At 35.9% G+C, this 22,750-nt stretch overlaps 1 protein-coding gene across 5 annotated transcripts in view; it reads right to left on the bottom strand.

Moving 5' to 3' along the window:
* LOC127965280 (DNA-binding protein SATB2-like) overlaps window positions 1–22,750 on the bottom strand; it is a 43,740-nt gene that overhangs the window by 7,351 nt on the left and 13,639 nt on the right. For 4 of the 5 annotated variants that reach the window (XM_052566024.1, XM_052566025.1, XM_052566026.1 and 1 more), the window contains 10 exons: window positions 22,020–22,202; window positions 11,918–12,044; window positions 10,675–10,798; window positions 9,861–9,963; window positions 8,769–8,810; window positions 8,079–8,656; window positions 6,937–7,149; window positions 6,014–6,100; window positions 5,040–5,192; window positions 2,274–2,468 (listed from right to left, as the gene is read on the bottom strand). In XM_052566024.1, coding sequence (XP_052421984.1) covers window positions 2,274–2,468; window positions 5,040–5,192; window positions 6,014–6,100; window positions 6,937–7,149; window positions 8,079–8,656; window positions 8,769–8,810; window positions 9,861–9,963; window positions 10,675–10,798; window positions 11,918–12,044; window positions 22,020–22,202 — 1,805 coding nt within the window. The remainder of the gene's footprint in view (window positions 1–2,273; window positions 2,469–5,039; window positions 5,193–6,013; window positions 6,101–6,936; window positions 7,150–8,078; window positions 8,657–8,768; window positions 8,811–9,860; window positions 9,964–10,674; window positions 10,799–11,917; window positions 12,045–22,019; window positions 22,203–22,750) is intronic. The other variant, XM_052566023.1, reaches the window with a different exon arrangement.

Consider the following 22,750-nt stretch of genomic DNA (forward strand, 5'->3'; position numbering starts at 1 on the left):
CTGTTCACATGTATGTGCTGCATGTGTTCATTAATTAACATGCTCATGTCTGCATAAGCAGCTGGGACACATGTGCTGTGGTGGCAGGCAGGCTGGAGCCGAGGGGGCTGCTGGGTATTTTAATTTGAGGAGGGTCCCTCATTTCTACTACTACTCCCAAAAAGAAAAATAAGAAAAAAAGAGAAGAAGAAAAAAGAAACATGCTCATGTATGGCATTTTCATGTTGACACAGCACAATATCTTGTAATTTATGTATTTTATTGTATGTTTATTATTTTTAATTATGTTAGACATGTTATAGTATATTCTATTTAATATGATATTTATGCTATGCTATGTATTTGTATTTATATAATATTTGATATATTTAATATAAATTTAATAAATTAAATTTATTTATTTTTAATATATTTGTATTATTTCAATATTATTACTAATTAATACAACAATGCTATATATGTGCTCAGTATGATATGTACAGAATAAATAGAATATTTTTTAAACAATTTTGTAATATATATTCACTGTCAATAAAAGTTAAATATTACATCACATAAAAAATCCATACAGTTAAAAAGAAAATGTTATGTTATATTAATATTTCTTACATAAGTATAACAATATGAATATGAATACAACAATGATATATATTTGCCCTTTATGATATATAGAGAATAAAATAAATAAACAAAAAAAAAGTTCCTTTGTACATAATTATACTTTTAGTTACATGTTGCTTTAGTAAATGCTCTGACTATCCTCAACATATGTTTTTATGATCAATGTTGTGCAAGAGTTCATGGTCAAAGCCAGTGTAGAGTTACTAAAGAGAGTTACTGTAGTGAAGTCTCTTGAGTCATTATGTGTGTGTGTGTGTGAGTGTGTGTGTGTGTGTGTTCCCTCTCTTCCCGTAATTATTAATATCAGGGCTGTGGTGGCACTGTCTGTCAGGGTGTGTCCTAATGGGGCATTTCCTTCTGCGCCCAAAACACATAAATGAGTATATTTACACACACACGCACAACAGACTGTTTATTCCACTGACATAAAAGAGAAAGCGAGCAAGAGAGAAAGAGACGTAATGGGCTAAGACAGTAACAGAGAGCCACTCTGTCTCCATTTGTTAGTACTCAATCTTAATATGGTTGCTCAACTTAAGTTAATAAATGTTAATAAACAGCAATCATTGTGAGTGAATTAAATTGCAATGCTTTACTGGCAGGGTGAGAAAGAAGAGTAGGTTAAAGGAAGGTGGAAAGCATTGATCCAAGTGTTTGTAGATTTATGTGTATGCCATTTGTGTGTGCATGTATTTACATATCAGTATTAGTGTGTAGATGTGTGCCTGTGTGTGTACACTGTATATGAATGCATGTCTATGGTAATACTGGAAAAGTGTGTTTCCACAGTCTTTACTATAATGACCCTGGCTGGCATAGGGGAAAGTCCATTTAATCAGTAGCGCGTTATTTGGAATTCTCTCTCTCTCTCTGTGTGTGTGTGTGTGTGTGTGTTATTAAAGAGGCTGGGGTGTGTGGGGTTATTAGATGTTGGCAGGAATGCTGCATAAATGATGCTGATATTAAAACTGAAACCTCAAAGAAGTGTGCACAATGAACACATCTATATGATCTAAAGAGAATTATGCTTAAAACATTCAGGCAGATCTTGAGATTGTTTTTACTCTTTCCTTCAAATCTTATACACTTAGCAGTCAAATCATACATTTTTATTTTTAATGTTAATCAAAGTTTCTTGTACAAAACAATTTCCATCTTAGAATTATAATTATAATTATAAAAAATTAAATAAAACACAATAAATAGGTAAATGACATTTTACTGGACCATTCTTGATCAGGAACAACTTTCTTTGTATTTTCCAGGGGCTTATTTTGATGCTGTGCCTATTAAAGGGACTGTTCAACCAAAAATGACAATTCTGTCATTATTTACTAACCCTCCACTTGTTGCAAACCTTTGAGTTTCTTTCTTCTGTTGAATACAAAAGAAGGTATTTTGAAGAATGATGGTGACCAGACAATTGACATTAGCCATTGACTTCCATATTTTTGTTTATTTATTTATTTATTTTTCAATATTGTGTATGTCAATTGTTTCCGTCAACGGTTTGGGCACCAACATTCTTCAAAATATCTATCGTATTCAACAGAAGAAACTCATACAGGTTGTTCCAACAAACTCAATGCAAATCCTGCTTTACATATTTGTAATATAAAGTATATGCAATTTGAATAGTTTCATAAACTTACCTGAGGGTCAGTGGGCAAGTGTAGTACAGTGTGCATCCGTTCACTGTGGTGATGGCGGGACTCTTCCTCATACACCAGATCCCTGTCTGCCTGTGGAAGGCTCAGAAACCTCCGGATGGTACACAGATTCTCCCAGAGAGTCCTGTTCTCGGGGCTGGGACTCTCTTTCCAGCGAAGCAGCTCGCACAGCCATCCCTTGTAGAAAGGATGAGTGTTCATTACACTTTTCGATTTGGTGAGGGAATTTTTACAACAATATCATTAAATAATAACAACTTGCTGCTTGCCTTCTTACTAGATTACCCACTAAAGCACCTGTACAGAGTCTTTCTTCTCTTTTTCGGTCATTTATATCAATTATACAGGGGACATTAGAAAAACGTAAGGAAATGATCAGCAGAATGGGATGTGGAACCTTGAATTCACTCCTTTCCTTGAATATGTTTATTTTATGACTGTAAAGTTTACTTTACAAAAAAACAGCTAGCACCACAAAGCATCACAAGTGCACTGAGAGAGCGGAGAGTGTGTAAAAGAGAGAGTGAAATGGTGGGAGATTAGGAAGATTTGATTATCTCTGCTAGACTGGGCCAGTCTTTGACACCAGCTGTTGTGTGCAGCCAACCACTTCCAGCACACATTGTTAATGACCTGAGCATCTCTCTCTCTCTTTCCGTCTCCCTCAGCTCCTCCTGGCCAGCTGCAGCAGATGGGCGCGTTCAGCCATAACCCCCCCACCCGACCCCAGACCTGTGAGACCTAAACACATCTGTCACACACACACACACACATTCATATATACACACACCTACAGAGCAGCTCTTTGCTGACACATCTCATACATGCAAACATGCGAAGACGCCCCTAACACATGCCTCTAGATGAGGTGGCAGCACCTGCAAAGCCATGCTGCAGTAACGCAGAGCTCCTCAGTAAAGCAAGCAGCAGAGACTGAAGCTCTCTCAGGCTATTACATGGTAAGAATTAGGCGCAGCTGGGAGTGGGATCATATTTGACTAAATCAATTAGCCCTCTTTCATATAAATGAGACAGAGACAAACAAATGGTCCAAAAGCTTAAAAAAAAAAAATTATCAACACTCTGAAATTAATGACATGCTTTTCCAGTTTGTGTTAAAGAATAGGACTGTTGGTGTCCTTTTACACTGTGTGGCATGGGTCCAAAATGATTTCCCACCCATACCTTTACAATCCATATACACATATGGGAAAGAAAAGGAAGAAAACGTTTTTGGTATTGAATAAGAAAAGGGTGCCAAAATATGTATTATTATTTTATTATTATTATTATTATATAACATATATATATATATATATATATATATATATATATATATATATATATATATATATATATATATATATATATATATATATATATATATATATAGTACTACAATTTTTACAACAGTTTTTTATTATATACTGTATTTTAAAATGTAATTTATTTCTGTGATGGCAAAGTGAATATTCATACTCTCATCATACACTATCATTAAATCATTCTAATATGCTGATGAAGAAATTCATATATAGAAACAGAAACTGAAATTGCTTCAAACATTGCGATTGCTAAGCAAGTCATTTGTATTTGATTATTTAGCATTTGCCAAGTGTTAATTTTAGACTCTGGATAGCTTTATGAATATGCTTCAAGCTTCAAAAACCAAAAGTAGATTAGTGTTATATGCTTATTATAACTGCTATGACTGTTTAATTCAGTTAGAAAAGGTTTAAGAGTTTTTTCCATGGCCTTAAATCATGACTATTATACTTCTGTGACGTATACTTTTAGTCACAATATTATGCATTCTTTATACAGTTGTCTGGAAACAAGTGTCAATGTAAAAGGTAGGAGGAAAGAAATCAGATCAGTCTATGGATCACTGGATGCACGTCTGCATCACAACATGAGCGATGACTCATGGAATGGGAGAGATTGACAAAGCCATTGAAAGAAACTTTGGCAGGGTCTGGAATGGTAAGTCAAAGATGAATAAATGCAAGGCATTTATCAGGCTATCTGTTGATGTTGATGTTTTTGTTTATCAACTGCAGAGGCGCGCCAGAATCAGATATAACAGTCTGCACATATGGACACCATTACTTCCCCTACACTGACTGAGGAAAGAATATGTAAGCTAAGTGTTATTAACATCTTTTCAGAATAAAATAAATCACGATATGTTTAAATATCCTATCCCTTAATATTTCCAGCAACTAAAAATATATTTTTTAATTATTGTTTAATTATTTATTGCAATATGTATTTAAATATTTTATTTAAATATTTTATATATATATATATATATATATATATATATATATATATATATATATATATATATATATATATATATATATATATATATATATATATAAAAAGGGGTCTCTAAAGAAGCCATAAAAACCATTTAAGCTGAAAAACCTGAAAGCACCACACATGAACAATCTTATTTTTAACAGGTAGTGTATACTTCTTAGATGCATTAAATATATTATTAACAATTATCATATTAAGTTGTTTAAATTCTCCAGTTCATTGCAATAAAATGCAAACCCAGTATGCAAGACATACTTGAAAAGTAGAAGACCAGGGTTTTCTTTGTATTTTTTGTGTAAAATAGTTTACATAGATTAGGCTAGTTTAGAATTACATTTTTTGTATTTTAGTTTTGGCTTTATGTTAGGATGGATTGAAACATGTCTGGATTATAAACCATAATGAAAAAAAGTAAATTCTTACTTGGCTCTTGTTGGCTGCCACCTTGGCAAAAAGTGCCTGAGACACTTTTGCCCGTTTCATCTCCTGCTGGATTTCGTCATAAATGGCTGAGGTGATGTTAACCAGTGGCTCCAGTTTCAGAGGAATGTCAGGGTTAGGACCAGAAGTTTTAGACTGTGTGGGTCCAGTGGTCAAAGGTAAAACCAACAAAGACATATTGGTTAGATAAATATTCATAATTGGTAAAGTACAATACAAGATAATATTCATGGATGGCATTTTAGACCCTTGTTTATACCTGGAATGTACTGAGATTTTAGCAGATAAATCATTAAAGCATCCCGTTAGTAAACTCTTTGTAGTACGTGTTTTGAAGTATGGTGTATTGATTTTAGAGTGGAGTGTTTTTTTTTATTCAATGTTTGAAGTTGCCCTGCAGGCACAGGCAAGTAATCTCACATTCCCCAGTAAAAACGATTGTGAGATAAACATTTACAGACATAATAGTAATGATAATACACAACCACAATCCCTAAAACCAAAGAATGAGAACTTTGTTCTCATATCAGAAAGATTTGTATTATCTGCATGGGTTCATTCACAATGGTCTTGAGGTTGAAAGCAGCCATATTCATGATTCCTAAAAGCATTCTAGAAAGTCCACGCACCAGGTTCCAGGTCATTTAATATAAACATGCCATGACAAGAGCAGAGTTATGCTTTTCTGCTTTTGTCATTTTAGAGAATCAGGAGCAAGAACTTGTGTACTCCATGTTTTAATGGGTGTGCACCATTTAAAATCAAACATGCACAAACATGTATATGGTTGTAAATCGTCAATATAAACAATACAAATCTGACCTTATGTCATAGCTTGGCTTTTATTTGCAAAATGGGGAACGTTTTGTGCATATAGTTGATCACTACAGATCTTGGAGGTCTCGGATGAGGTACACTCTATGAGGAAATGATGTGAGTGTTGATGTAATCCTCACCGAGTTTGTGATTTTGGTCTTATTCTTCCAAATAGATGCCCATGCGTCAGGAGTTAACTGTTCATCGATGCTGCGCTCCCACAGTTTCTGCATTGGGAGGTATGGTGTGAAGTTAGCAATAAAAATGTAGCAGTCAGATTTTAGCATTTACCCTTAGAGGGCACTGTCTTGAAAGGCAGTGTTATTGTTTTAGTGAGTTATCCGTATTCTTGTTGTCAGTGCTTATATGTATTAATATTCAAAGAAACATCATCATATGAAAATAATAGCATAACACTGTGCGTTTTAGCTAAAGATGTCATAGGAGCTAAACATTTGACCTTTGCTACCTGGCTTTAGGTTGGAAGACACTACATGACTTATACCTAGATATTTTCCCGCAGTTTCACAATCTCAAGAGGAGTCAATGCTAATGCCAATTTTAGAATGCATGTCATGCATCTCCTGTCAGAGGCACATGTCTCTGCGTGAGTTTGTTGGGTTCAGAAGAACTTAAAAAAGTCTGGTAGTGTTTGATCCTCAGTTATTTAGTCTATGTACCTATTTACAAGGTCGGCAAGTGTGTGATGCCTATTTTAAAATATGTTCAGATTTTAAAAGTCATGTAGTCAATTCCAGCCTTTACTAATCTTCAGTGTTTTTTTTTTTTTACTAAAGTTCTTGCATTTTTTAAGCTTCATAACAGAGAAGCTGATACAAAGAAAACAACAAAGTGTAAGCCAAACATAACAAGTAAACAGATCACATGAATCCAGACAGAAACATAAGCAATCTCATAGGCCTACAGATAAACAATTCAGAATCAGACCCAACATAAGCTTTCAGGTATTTCTACACCCAGTCAAACATACAAACACAGACGCAACAGGGGAAAAGAGATGTGTAGGGGGCTGGACCTAGTCAATGGTGGGAAAGTGGGGTACCTGAGAAAGGCGGGCGCCACCAGGACTGGGGTTTGTGCTTGGGGGCAGACTCACAGGGGGATTCATGCTGCGCTCTCGCTCTTCCTGGTAAATTCGGTCCCTCTCACTCTCAGGTAAGTTCAGGAAGTTCTGCATCGCTTTGAGGTTAACTAGCAAGGACTGAGAGGCTGAGCGTGGGTCCTCTTCTTTTCGCAAGATCTCCGATAACAGGCCCTGGTGTGCACACATAAACACACACGTAAGCACAGGGGAAGCGATTTGTAGAAGGCTCATTTTCTGGCAACACATCTATCCTGTTACTTCATCTGCACCATGATTTTTATATTTGGTCTGTGTTTGTGATAGGTACTAGGGCTTGGCGATAAATCTTATAGATATTATATTTTACATATTTTTGTTGACATTCGATATACTTCTTAACACACATGTACTTTGTATTTTGTCTTTAAAAATCTTTAGTTTGTTTTAAAAAATTAAGCGCTGTAATTGTATGACAAAATTGAACTGAGCAACCTTTGAATTGAGGAAGAAATGTAAATTAACCCAGTGTATTTCTCAATGCATGCTATTGATTTTATTGAACAATTATTAAAGAGTCTATGTATGTATATGTTTTATAAAAATAAAAAAAACTTTCAATTGATATTGAACTGAGAGAACCAACATTTTTTGATAAAACATTTCACTTGGATGTAAGTCACAATAAAGTAAAAAAGATCTGTCACTATTTATGCTATATGACCATATTAAATGGTATTACAAAATTCAGAATAAATTCAGAAAAATTAATTACTATCAAATTGAAAACTGTTTTTTTGTTGTTGTTAAATTAAATAAATAAAACAATTAATTAATTCATTAAAAAATAATATAAATAATCAGTAACTTGCAGAAACTTAATGGCCAAATAAAAGGGCATTAAAATCATTGCAATATTCCCAATATTACATAATTTACAAAAATCATTACAAATATATCATGAATATTCACCACACCCTAGTGACTGGTATGTTCTGAAGAGGCTCTTTGCTACTATTTCTGTTTCTGTACTATACATGGTGTAGTGTCTCACTCTTTCCCAAAGTTTATCCTTGAACCTTTAAGTGAATAACATATTCTCCACCATGCAGTCTGTACTGTACCTGTGTACGGTTGAAGGCAACTCGAGCGAACACTGCCTGTGAGACACTGGCTCTTTTCAGCTCATCTCGCACCTGCTGGTAGATATCAGAGGAGACTTCTGCAGCCGAGGGGTTGGACCCGGGTTCTCCAGGACAACCGGACTTGCTAGGCCGTGGGATGGGTGGGTGATTGAGAAACTGCTGGTTAAGAGCCTGTGGATGCTGATGCAGGAGGCGGCTGACGGCCAGCTGCTGGTTGATAAGATGAGCCATGGCTAACTGCTGCCTCACCAGCTGTGGACTAAGCTGGGGTGAGAGAAGTCCTCCGGGTGCCAAAAGAGGTTGCAGGCCGGTTGGCGGAGGCGGAGGAGGCACCTGAGCTCTTAGCGGAGGACTATGATGGAGCTGTCCATGAGATGATGGAGTTTGCGGCTGCCCTTGAGATGGAGGCTGAGACTGGGCTGAATTCTGATGCTCTCCAGATCCGCCTTTCACCAGAGAGCTGCCACTGTTCAACGGACCAAGCTGCGCCAGACCAGTCAGGTGAGGGGGCGGACGCTGGGCTAATACACAGAAGTCCGTGAGGCTGTCCCTTTCAACTGAGGAGGGATGGAGATGTGTATGAGACACTAGAACAATCTCTCTAGTCTTCTAGTTGACAGATCAAAGACAGTGCTTTACCCAAATAAATATCACAATGTAGATGCCTACCCTTGATTTCTGAGCTCTCCCGTCCTTGCCACAAATAGTCCCCTGAAACAAACACAAGGAACTGTTAAATGACAAAACATGTTCTTTCATGAGTAGAAAGTTTTATAACTTTGGTTTACAACTGTGTGACGGACACATGAGTCAACCAATAGGGTCTCTCTGCACTGGCACACACATCTGGCAATGCGGGCTATGTGTTTAGCTCTGGGAGGCAAGGAGCAGAACTAATGGAGGAGGCTCGTTGTAACTCAACACCATTTACCCTGTCAGCGTGCCGAGGATCGCTTTATTCTTTGTTGGCGCTTGCTCTCTCACTGCACTTGGGGTTTAGCCCCCACTTTGATCTGTCCTGCTGTGTAATTATTTCACTTTTTGAAGGGGCAACGAGAGTAGGAAAATTGTCACAGGCATTTGGATGCTAAGAGGCTTAAATAGTGGAGCTGTGGGACGACTCCTTGCAGAACCTGCCACTGGGAGACCCCCCTGCAGCATTTTTGGGAAAGGAACAGTGGTTTATATTAGGCCGCGAGGAGGCTTAAGTTACCCCATCCCAAGTAAGAGGAGTCATTAAGAGATAATGTATGAAACGCAGCACAAAGCTCAAGACTTGTTTATGACCCTGAATACATCACCACATGCTAGAAAAAACACATTCTCTGCATTCAAATATGCCTAGTTGCCTACTATATAGTATATGAAAAATTGTCAGATTTTACAGTATTCATAAAACAGCTGATTACCTACTTCTGAAGTGCATTCAGTGGACACTTAACTACCCTTTAAGGCCACAGGAAAAGAGTTGGCAGTCAAATGAAGCAACATAACTTATGCCAAGAGTCACATGACAATGATAACATGGCAGATGTTGTACGTCCGGATTTCATTAACATTACACACATTAATGCTGTATAGAACAAGTTCTTCATCAAATTTAATACCTATTACTATTATTGCTAATTTCTGGTTAGCATTTTAGTCTTTTTTCCACTTGACTTTAGATGGCACCAAATATCTGATGAAGAATTGATTTGAGCTGGATTTTGTTTGAACAGAGTACAAATAAAACCAAAAAGATATCAGTACAAGCCTTACCTTTAACTTTTTTGTACTTCTTGTACCAGCGACCAAACTCTTGGCACTTGGCAGTTGAGACGTTAGCATAGTAGGAGCTATTCACTATCGAGGAGATCATACTCTGGAAAAAGTAAAAGAAACAAGAGAGGTCAATAAAAAGGAAAAAATTTGTATAACGGCAGAGGATAACGGAAATAACTCATCTTAAAATTACAATGATAAATGGTCTATAAAACACATTACTGCGGAAAGCCACCCAGGCAAGGCGGATAGCGAACGCCACGACAAGCTTCGAGCCGCAGTGACACAAGTAGAGACGAAGAGCCACACACATATGCAAACAATTGATATGAGGACCAACACCCCCACAGAGTTCCACTTAAACACAACATGCACAGATACATAAATCTCCAAGATTGCTCGCTTACTTGGAAATGAGCACAGCAAGGATCGCAAATGCACACCCACATAGATACACACACAAGCATACTCTCTCTCTCATGATGAAGTAATTTCTGGGTTTTAGAAATGGCCCATGAATGTGGGGAATTTTTGAGTAAATTTCAAATTGATGAATGAAACACGCTAAGGCAATTTAGGCTACATTAACCATGCACTGACGCCACTGATTGAAACATCTGCAAGCATAATGCAATACTGAGCCCAACATTTTCATTTATGTTATACTGCTAAGTATTATGTTGTTAGTTTTGGAAGAGTTGAACCGGCAGTACATGTTTTACTTATCATCTTAAATGTCAAATCTATGTGTGTTGGATTTGAAAAAAAAAATATATATATATATGTTATATACAGTGGGTAGCAGCTGTACCTGGGAGAGTGGACATTCTTTGGCCAGAGTGCTCTGGTTCATCTCTTTGAGCAGTTCTTTGAGGGCGTTGCGTACTGTAGCGTGATTCCACTGCTCTGATGGAAGGTCCTCCAGTTTTGCAAAGCTGTAAATCCCAAATCCCTTCATTACTCTACAGTAACTATCTTCATTTCCTAATCAATAAACCATGCAGCAGGCCAGTTTAACAATTATATCACCGTGGAGACACAGGGAAACAAACCTGGATGGTACACGACTACACAAAGACTACAATCTTCTCATTTGGACCCTATGTTTATCTCCTCAGCATTCAAGAGTAAACTGCAATCATTGGGCACGAAAGAGCTCATTGAGAAGTGCAGATAAAAAGTTTACCCTGGCTCTTATGTATGCACAGGGCTTTAGAGGCTTGCTCAACTCTCTATCATTGACATAAGCAAAATAATCCCTTAATTATCTCATCACTTGTTGAGGAGCACAATATATAGAAAAGGGAAACTTTTGTATGTATTTCCTCAGTGCAAACATAAATATACTTAATATTATTATTAGTTTTTATAATTATTAAATATTATTTTACAATCTATTACAAAATAATAATTATTTTATTAATAAATTACATTTTTATATAATTAACAAATATGTTATTTTTCCATAGTTTGTAGACAGAGGACACAATATTTATCAAATTGTTTTTTTTTTAATTGAAATGATTTCACTTAACGTCACAAACATCAGAAAATAAATAAAACTAAATATAATAAAATAAATACAAATGAAAAACATAAAACATATGTGTACATACACTTAAATAATGTAGTTTACACTTCACCTTTAAATTATATTTTTCAATTAGAAGGGTTATGCAACCTGACACCACAAGATAACCTGTTCAAAATCTAAAATGTATTTATTTATTTGTTTATTTATTTATTAATTCATTCATGCATTCATTCATTTATGAATGATAATAATATGTTTTAATATTTTTTTGTGCTTTTTATTTAAAACTTTTTAAGTCCAAAATAATTAATTATTTAATTACATTATACTACTACTACTACTACTACTACTACTACTAATAATAATAATAGGTGCTGTTGTTAGAAATATAAATATACGTTTTATATTATATATTATTTAGCGATTTAAAATGACCACTATAAAGCATATAAAGATTATAGAGAGAATTATCTTCTGAACCAAGAAATGTTATTGTTAAGAAAGCTCTGTGGTCTCTTACTTCTGTAGCTGGATGCGTAGCGTGACCATGTGGTAAACGTCCAGCAACATATCAGCAACCGTTGCCTCTGGAGCATCTGTCAGGTAATGGATGGGCAGGGGGTTCCAGCGGCCCACCTTAATGATGCCTGTGAAAAGGATGCAGAGATTGGGGGAGTCAATTAACCCCACTTGATCTCATTGTGCCACAAATTTGTGTAGCATATTTCCATGACATCATCAGAGATGGCCTCATGTCAATGATGGCTGTAATGAAATCTCAATAAAAGAATAAGTTAGGAGGGGCTCCTCTCCATTGAGTGGGCAGCTCCACCAAACCAGAACCAAACATGGCACATTACATCACCACACCAGCACCCACTTACAGTAAAAATCAACATTAAAGGACACACAAACATAATGATTGAAAGACAGTGAGGCAAGAACATTGTGTGATTGGAAAAGAGGGGACTGAGGTAGGTGGCAGACCAACCTAATTTATAGCATATGGTGAAATACATAATTATACACATAGTTCTTAAGTGACAAGTAAGCGTAGAGGGAAATGAGTCATATATTTATCATTTACCAAATTATTTACACTACTTGTGGGTTATTGCATCAAACATTTTGGAAGTCATATATTTTGTTTTTCTTACTACTTAATTTCTACAGAGCTTCATCTTGTGCTATAAAAGAGGACAGCAAGGAACAATAGCACCAATGATAAGGCTTTATCTATTAAATACTTATCAGGTCAGGAAAAAGCAGCTAACACACATACTGAGGGCTGCACCAATAACTGTGGGCCTGTGGCTCTTTTACAGCCAAAGTATATATATATAGAAAGCAGGAGCTCGTCTAGCGCATCGCTGCCTCTGACAATTACGTCCACCCCCAATCCCCCTCTCCATTAATGGTCCATCATAAACACAGGTCAATGATTGTATGATTAACCCAAATTGACTGTTATAAATGCCTCTTGTTGTGCAAAGGAAGAGACAAGCATTTATGGCTGAGGAGTAATCTGTAATCGGGGTGTCACTATGAGACAAAGCCATATTTCTGAACGAAGCCGTCTGATTGTTTTGTAAATACTCCAGGTAACTAAGGCCATCCCGCACTGATTCTTCTTCTGCAGAACATAAAAGCAGTAGAAAATTTAATGTTAAAAGAATGTAAAAAAGTTACAGTAAAAACCTATAAATTGGTTAGCAGTAAATTCTATTCTTATATATGCTGCAAAAAAAAAAAAAAAAAAACAGTTTTGATCTAACAGGACACTTAATTTAATTTGACAAAAAACACTTTTCATTTTAGGGGGAACTATCTCTTTAAAGTTGTGTGGTGGTATTTCCTTTAAATATGCTGAACCTGAATAAGCTTACAGATCAGGATAAAAGCTAAGCAGCAGTGGTATCTACTGAGGGTGCCATAATTTTTTCCAAGAACCACACTGTGCTATTAAAAATGAATTAGCTGAATCTATTATGCCCTTCGCTCTATTTATTTCCAGATGTCGCAATCATTGTCAAGATGCGCCGTACATGTAAACCGGACCCTTTGCTCTTTGCATTATTAACCGTTTTCCAAACACTGCACACGTCCGTAAACACTTTTCGACACGCACTGCTCGTGTGCATGTGCAGTTGATGTACATCCCTTGCGCAAATGTATATATTCAACACATCCGACAACAGGAAGCGAACTTGACGAAAAACGAAGTGTGTGCCATGAAGAGATACAAAGACAAACTCTCACACAAAAAGTATTTCCCATGGTCTAAGGAGGGACTGACTGAAGCTGTGAAAAGTAAACATTGCTAATCACATTACTATCCACTAAATGAGACCCAGACGCTGCCCAACTTCCCTCTCTCATTCCTTTTTTTTTCTCTTTGTCTTTTTTTGTGCTTTAGGCTGTTTGTGTCATCTGAAGAGCTCCAGTTGCTCAATCACACACAGACATGCCGATGGATCACTTACCTCCATCCAGACACTGTACTGTCATGCCACTGCTGCCACTAAAGCCCGATTGAAAGAGTTAGTTTTGGACAGAATTTGCTTTCGCAAATTAGCAAGGGCTCCATTGTTTCCCTCAGTTCAGTGTTTGTGTTTTGACTAGAGAAGATAACAAGACATTCTGTGTGACCTATTCCACTCTTTTCTTCCACTATTGGATGATTGTGGGAGCTTATCAGTGTCAGAATCTAAACAAGGCCAGTGTGTTTTTGCAGAGCTTTAGACCCTTAGATCATCAACATGGCTTCATTGTTTTATAAAATAGTCTTAATGTAGAACAATAGAAAGAGCCACTGCAAATGGATAAAGAAAAAGAAAACAATGCAAGATATATGATATATGGCCCAAAATTTAATTAAATAGGTCCTATAAATGTATGTTCACACCTCAATATATAAATATAAAATAAATGTATAAATAATAACTATAGAAAAAAACTATATTTAATAACTATATAGAAAGTAAATTTATCTAGATTTTTCCTATTTCTTGTATTGTACTTCTCATCAGCAGCGCCTGGATTTCTTCCCCATATTATTCTTTAGAAAGCGTGACAAAAATTCTGCTTTAACAGATGCTGTTTTGCCATGCAAAAGTGCTTTAAGCTCTAAACGTGCATGATTTTTTTTTTCTTTCATTTTCTTTTTCTGTCAAATGTAAGCAAATTGTCAAGTCTTTGCTACTTTTATTTATGATATCAGGAAAATGTAATGATTATATGGGAAAAGGTCTAGGATTGTCACTTGTGCTTACTTAAAATGTATTTATTATAAATTATTTTGTGCACCCCCCAGTACGCTGGAGTCCCAGACAACCACTACAAGAGAAGCTGACCCTGCTGGTGATCCTTGAAACTACAGTGAACTTCTATCCTCTGATACACAGGCCTCTTGTCTTTGTTCTAAAGGTATTTGTGGAGATGTATTCTCCAGACATTGAGTTAAAGGCGAGAGGCAAGTCAGACAGATGAAGACAATTTGTGTGATTGTGCCAAGCAAGCCCCCCTCCTCCCCCCACCCCTTAAGATCTTTCCTACTTTTTCAAGTCTTTGTTTATATTACTGGTTTTGCTTTGATTTTTGAGGGACATTGCTGTTTTATCTCATGCAATGCTGTATGCATGTACACACTTCTTGAGTATTCCCACTTTGAGCAGTAGCATCAATTAAGACTGAACTGAGATGATATTAATGCTCTTTAAGTTAAGCAGTGATTCATTAAATTGCTGTAAGTGTTGAATGTCAGCGAGGTTACCTAATTCACATGTTAAGTGTTAGAGAGCTCACTGCAACCAATCTAAAAAAAAGAGAGCTCTGTTCTAATAAAAAGTGGTTAAATGTATTCCTATTTACAGTATGAGCTAGCATTACAGAGCCTTGTGGTAGTGTCATTAATGAATCATTTTTAACTTGGAAAGAATCTGTTCCTTGTCATTTTCCTCCCCCAGTACAAACCATTGTTCCCATTGCCACATTAAAATTCCTCCTCCCAGTGCTGGGCTTTAATGTGGTCGGCTGGTGGCTTGGCTAAAGCTTATGTGTATCCATACATACACACTCGCACACACAAACACAACCTCACACACAGTCTGAAAATGTTCCCCAGTACACATACACTACTCTGCAGAGCTAGTTTGGATAGATGCACTGGACTGTTTGCTGTTCTAAATGGACGCCCCACTATATGAGTCATGAAGACCACAGACTGTTACAAAAAATCATTAATAATGTATCTATATAGATTTAATAAATCAAATAGGAAATGCAGGCCTAATAACTACTATCTGTCTTTCCAGAATGCACTGTATGGTTTTACTATAATATCCTAATATAAGCATTTAACTCTATATTTTTTATGATATAAGTATTTTGGTGGAAATACTATAAATTCATAAATGATCTTTTGGGGGGCCATAATGTAAAGGCTTGTTAAAGGGTTAGTTTTAAATTAATTACAAATTAAAATTAGTCCATGTTCTACTCACCCTCAAAGCATCTTAGGTGTATGTGACTTTCTTCTTGAACAATCCAATCAGAGTTATATTAAATATTGTCCTTGCTCTTCCAATCCTTTCAATGGGGGTAAGCGGATGTTTGTTGTCAACAGTTCTGAAGATGTGAAATAAAGTGCATGCATCTGTAATAAAACGTCCCTCACACAGCTCCGGGGGGTGAATAAAGGCCCCCTGTATATAGATTCCCCTGTATATTCGCTATAGCGAATCCATGCATTTTTATGAGATAAATATCCAGATTTCAAACGTTATAACATCTGCTGACTGTGGGACGCGGAAGACGTGCAGGCGGAAGATGGAGGACGTATACATCGCATGCGCCTCTGGGAAATGTAGGAGCAAAGGAAAACCAGTCTCCTCTTGGCTTGTTTTGAAATCCTCCAAAGTTTTCTTTACAAATCCTCATCCTTTTAATACGTAACCAGCGTTTTATTTTGTTCTCTCTCCGCGCTCGTCACTAACAACACAGCGCTGACGTACTATGACATCCACCTGTACGTCTTCTGGTTCCCAACAGTCAGCAAAAGTGAGAAATAAATTGTTTATTACGTTTGAAATCTGGATATTTATCTTTAAAAGAAAAACACATGGATTCACTACAGGGGGCCAATTATTCATGCCCCGGAGCCGTGTGAGGGACGTTTTTTTTACAGATGGGCGCACTTTATTTCACGTCTTCTGAACTGTTGACAACAAACACCCACTTACCCCCTCTGAAAGACTTGGAAAATCAAAGACAATGTTTTACATAACTCAGATTGGATTATTCTTAAAGAAGAAAGTCACATATACCTAGGATGCTTCGAGGGTGAGTAGAAGATGGACAAATTTTCATTCTCGGGTGAACTAATCCTTTAAAGGGATATTTAACCCAAAGAGTTCTCTAATCAGATCAACCTGTGTCACCATAAAGGCTTTGTGCGATGATGATCCACCAGCTAGAGAAACAATATATTAACATAAATCGAACAGTCCAGGGGTCTCATTTACAAAATGGGCATAGAAACATGCACAGGCAATTTTCCATGCACATATCGTGATTTATAAAAAAATAAACTTGCCGTTAATATGAATGCGGCGTACGGACATTCTAGACCATGCATATTAACTCTTTTTCCTGGAGTAAGACAAGTAATGAAGTAAACAATGATTTTAGACTCTGTTTTCATGTTGATATATAAATTTTCATTAAATACTCCACTCAGATTAATGAAGATAAACACTGAAATGACATAATTTTACAAAAAAACATAATTTCACAATTTTATTAACAATAGGCTACATAATTTTCCTGTGGCATGCTATGTTTTAATGACAGCGAGGAGTGCTATAGGTGCACAATAATTAATCTTTAAACTAAACTACAGATATTATGATAAATATTTTAGCAAGAACAATGATTAATGATGGGCATTTAGTTTGATATTATGGTGGACACTGCTGGATTCAGAGGTCGAACGGTCCATTGTCCAGTATAGGACCAATGATAATAGCTTACTCTACAAACGCAGCTTTACAGAGGTGTTGAAAACATGATGAAAAATAACACTGAATTTAAAGAATGCAACTTGAAGAAAATTATAATTTGCATGTTTTCTTTTAAAAAATGGCTATTTTGTCAGTGACGCGCCAAGTCAGACAATTATATTTACACTGCAATAAATATAGACTAAAAATAGCTAAAAGATGTTAACCTTACCAGCAAACCTGCATAAATTTAAATTCGATTTGAATTGTTTAAGACTATTGTAATACTATTTGGCCCGTGGAAAAGAATGAGATCAAATCTATTCTAAAATACTTATCTGAGAACAATTTTAAACAGTTGTTTTTATATATTTTTATTCGTATATATTTATGCTAAAACATAACAAAGATACTGGATGATTTTTAACAATAAAAATTTTGTTTGGCACAAATGGCATTTATATTTATAAAGGGATTTTTTACGCAGGTTCTGGTGTATGTATGTTTTTAGACATTTTTGTGCATACGCAAAATCTAGCTTTTGTGCATACGTACACTTTTAGGATGAAATCTACAGAGAGTTTTATAAATGAGACCCCTGGTCTTAGCCGTTTATATATATATATTTTTTTTTTTTTTTGGTAACTTTTATTAAAAGTAAGGCGGTTGAAGTCATAATTTCTAAATTTGGAATTAAAACCATTAGAAATAATATCAACATGCCATAGACTTATGAAATAATACATAGGCCTATACTATGCTCCAGATTACAGATTTATGGATTGGACAGATTCATTTTATTTTGAAGTTTAACCGTAATATAAAAGTTTGCATGGGAAAGACCTGGCTGTCATAAATGACCAGACAAGACAGAGCATTGAAGACCCCTGGCAATAAAATTGAAAAAACTGACTTGCTTCCAATTGGCTGCCAGGTGTGTCAGACGGCAGATGGAAAGCTTACTTGCTTTGGTCATAAATCTAAAAGATTCGTTGAGGACAGAAGTAGTTTTAAATTTCATTTTATACCAAAACAGTAAGACGTAGATTGAAAAAAAGAGAAAATTCTGTCACGAAAGTTGTGTTTTTCGGTTTTGCAGCTAGTTTACATTAGTTTGTGGTGCTTTTATTTATTAATTTGGTTGTTTCTGAAGCATGACAGTAATCGTAAATAACGGTTTCATTATATGTAAAAGAGCAGTGTTAATACTGTAAATTTTTCACAGAATAAAAGCATAAGTTTGGAAACACATGAGGTAAATGATGTCAGAATCTTCATTTTTTGGTGATTTATCCCTTTAAGTATGAAGCAGATAATCAATACATCATCTGCACATGTTGCCACTCCAATGTTCACACTACAGTTTGGAATTAGTTAGCTGCCATTGCTCAATATTATGTGAAGGGACGGTTCGAGCCTCTATCAGGCAACAGAGCGTATTTTCATCAAACTGGCCCAGTTCGACCTGCCGTGGCTTAATGTCAAACGTGGCAGCACAACAATGCATTTGTGCTGTAATCCATCACCACTGTTAATTGTCTGAAGCCTTAAAGTACAGGTCTGTCCATACGATTCTATAAAAGTACTCAGACCCTTATAATTGAAATAAACAATATCTCCCAGTTAATTACTGGTCAGGCTAATTAAAGAAAGGCAGCGGTGCTGGGAGAGCATCTTAAATATACCACTACGAGAGAGCTATGCAGGACACAATTCAAACAGGGAGAAAATAGATGGGACTCTGTGTAATTTTGGTTGTGAACCGCAGAGGAAAAAATGTATAATTTAAGCCAGAAATTATTCATTTAACATAAACGCTTGCTTTAAAAACAAAAAGTATTCATTTGAGAGGAGAGTTCTCGTTCTCCCTCTCTCATTCTATCGTTCATTCTCTACTCATTTTAGGAATAAACTGAAGCCAGTGCAGTTCTCCATAATGAGAGAATCTTGTTAGTATGCGTCCAGCCGTATCCCTCTCCTTTTATTTTATCTGGCCTCATCTGAACTGATCACTGTGAGGGTGTGTGGATTATATTGAGCCTAAACGGTTTGTTTTCCACTGCTGGTCCTGTCCTGAGAGGTGACCGCTTGTGATTCTGTGTTCAGGGGAGTAGCGTCTGGGACTTCCTCACAGATGTGGCGCCATTGTGTGGGCCAGACAGGACTATTTTGCCTTTCCAATCATAATGCCGCTTCTATCAATTTGCATACTTGTTGAATTTTATAGCACAGAACGGTATTTTTGGAGGTTACGCAAATGGCTCGAGTCGCTGTGTGGGTAACATATTGATCTGTTTTTGGCTCTTCAAAGGAATCTCTAAAGGGCGCTTCGAGTGAATTTAAAGACACACTGTTGACCTACGCGTGACTCATGTTTTTTTCTGTTTTTGTTACTACATATATTTAGTTGTCAAAAAAAGAGAAAAGCTTGCTTATTTAACATTATTTTTGATGAATAACAAGCTTCAGTCACACACAAACACAACCACGCAGCATTTCATTTTAAAAACTACAATCACTACAAAAACGTAGCAGACATTTCATCAGCCTGACTTAAATGATCATTTAATTAAAGGTTGAAATGTGGCCTTCAATTTTCGCTCTCTGTTTTCTGACAATACTTTCAATAAACTGCACCACTATCAAATCGCGCAACAAACTCTATTCTAGTCAGACGTACAGACCGTGAACTGTGAATACAAACAATACATAAAAATGGCAAAATGCTCAACCTATGAAGTAAATCGTGATGTCTTTTGTTGCAGCAGATCAACATAAAGTAATGACTGTTTTACATTTTCTTCATACTTCACAGAATACAAGTAAACTCTCAATCTTCTGGGAGATGACGATCATGTGTACAACAATAAATTAAAGCATTATATTGCTTCTTTGGCCCGCACACTCATAAACATTCTCCATATACACACACAAACACACACAGAAAATGAACGCGTACTATGCAAGCACAAAGACCTCGAGCTGACACAAACATGCATTGCCACAAAGTTAGCACATATGCATAAATACAGTTCACACGCATCTTTTGGTGACGTGAAAACACCGCATTCTTTGCCTCGCCATATCCTTTGTTCTTGTTTAATGAGATTTTCAGACTGTCTGTGATTCAGTTATGTTGAACAAATGCTCTTCCTCCTCAGTGTTCTCAGACACATTAGCCCAAAACAGTATATCCTCCTGTCAACATCTCAACAGCCGGACCTCCTCTCTGCACTCCATGCCACTCTAATCGCTTTGAACTGTAAAGGAATTGAGAACTAGCATACTTCTTACTGCATACTGTGCAATATATACTGTACACTGCTTATCATAGTGCCTGAAATATAATCGAAAGAGTATGTTTTATGTAATGATTACAAAGATTAATTGCATGGCATCCAATTATATCAGAAATAAATAAGATTCTTTAGCATTTTCATAAGTTTCATTCCATAATAACATTAATTAATGAATTAGGTATCACAAACTAGCAATGAACAAAAGTTTTTCAGTGTTTACAAATCTCGATATCAAAAGCTTCTGTGGGAATAGGCTATAATTAAACAATCCGCCACCTGCAGGATCATCTCATGTGATAGTCGAGTATCCGGGAAACTTCTTTATGTTTACAAACGTGACGTAATGACGCAGCACCATGCTAGAATTTCCCGCAAAACCTACCAGTACCATTTAAATTATAAAACATTATTTTAAGCTGTAAGCTGTAAAGTAAGGTGATAATTTTGAACACTGGCTGGTTATGTACTTGCTCAAATATTGATTTTGATAATTTTTAAATAAAAAAAGTTATGGACTGCAGCTTTAAGTGGGAGATAAATGTAATGTTTTCAAATACTTAATTGCATTTCATTGTTATTTAAATTGATATTTTGCAAACTAAACTGAAGAACATTTTATATGTAATTTCATAATTACTTTTATTGTTTTTGAAAGATGGTTAAAATAAAGTGCCAAATGTACTGACAAACATTTATGATAAACAAAAATATACCTCAATATAAATTCTACTGAATTCAATTTAGCACATTTAAAACATCAAATAAAACACAACGGGTAAAATAAATAAATAATTATTATATTATACTCAGGTACTTTGCTTTATTATGTTATTAAAAGATTATTAAAACATGAATGTAAAATTAACTTCACTTGTAAATGTACTTTAAAGTAAATGTTTTAATTTGACATCATTACACAGTGTACTCTTTTAAAAGTATACTTAAGTGTGTTCGGAAAAAGTCATGAAACTGTACTCTCCTTAAATATACATTCAAGAGGTCTTTTTTTCCTTAAGATTATACTGCAGTTTTTTTTTTTATATACATTTAAGATTTAAATTATGCTACTAAGTGCACATTCAATATAATTTAGCACAATTCTCAGATTTTTATTAGAAATTTTTTGGCATTAAAACATTTGGCAGTTTGTTAGTAAATCAAGATAAAAAGTTAAAATACCTGATATTGTTCTAATTTGTCACTGGAAATGGAAGGTCAAGTTCTAATCATTATTTTTATTTTATTTTATTAACTTTAACTGAATATAACTGAATTCATCAACTGTTTTGAACATACACTGAGTCTGGCCCAATGTTGAACTCACCATGTGCCTGGGCTGCAGAACTGTGGGAGTATCCAAGGGCGAGAAGTGCAGTCTCAACCAGCTGAGTGAAGAGGATGTCTTTCCTGACCAGCACGAACTCGGCATGTTCCTCCCGGCTCTCTCCATCTGATATCATCCCTCCATCCACCTGCTCCACCACACAGAAGACTGGAATCATCAGACCTGCAATACAGAAGAGCAACACGGTATAGAAATAATTAGAGAAACAATGGTCAAGTGAGAAGAGCTGAATTACTTCATTATTATTGGCTAAAAATAAAGTCCAGTGACTTAGCTGATATTCTACAAATGTGACTCATTTCCATACTGTAAATATTCCTGTCTAAATCTCATTCGCAACTAAAGCATGGCATTATTTTGAATAGTTGCCACATGCTTTTCACAAGAGAAGTGTTTTCATTAGAAATCATTAATGATTAATATGTTCATTACTTGCATTTGAATAAGGTGACCAGGGTCAATCGCTTGTCTTAGGTTTCCCAGCCCAATGCAAATAGTCAACATGAACAAGCCGTTCAGATTGTGTATCCAACCAGCCATCAAACCAGCAGCATTATACTTGATTAAAGTTATCTTTTTTTTTTTTATGGTGCCTCCCTTCACTTTGTCAGTGCAGCTGAGCTGATATGTCCTCAAGTCAATGGACTGCGTGCTAACGGCTGGGTCACTTAATAAAATTAGTTGCATGAGCCTCCAACGGTTATGCAAAG

Source organism: Carassius gibelio, chromosome B9 (assembly GCF_023724105.1).
Source record: "Carassius gibelio isolate Cgi1373 ecotype wild population from Czech Republic chromosome B9, carGib1.2-hapl.c, whole genome shotgun sequence".
Taxonomy (NCBI): Eukaryota; Metazoa; Chordata; class Actinopteri; order Cypriniformes; family Cyprinidae; genus Carassius; species Carassius gibelio.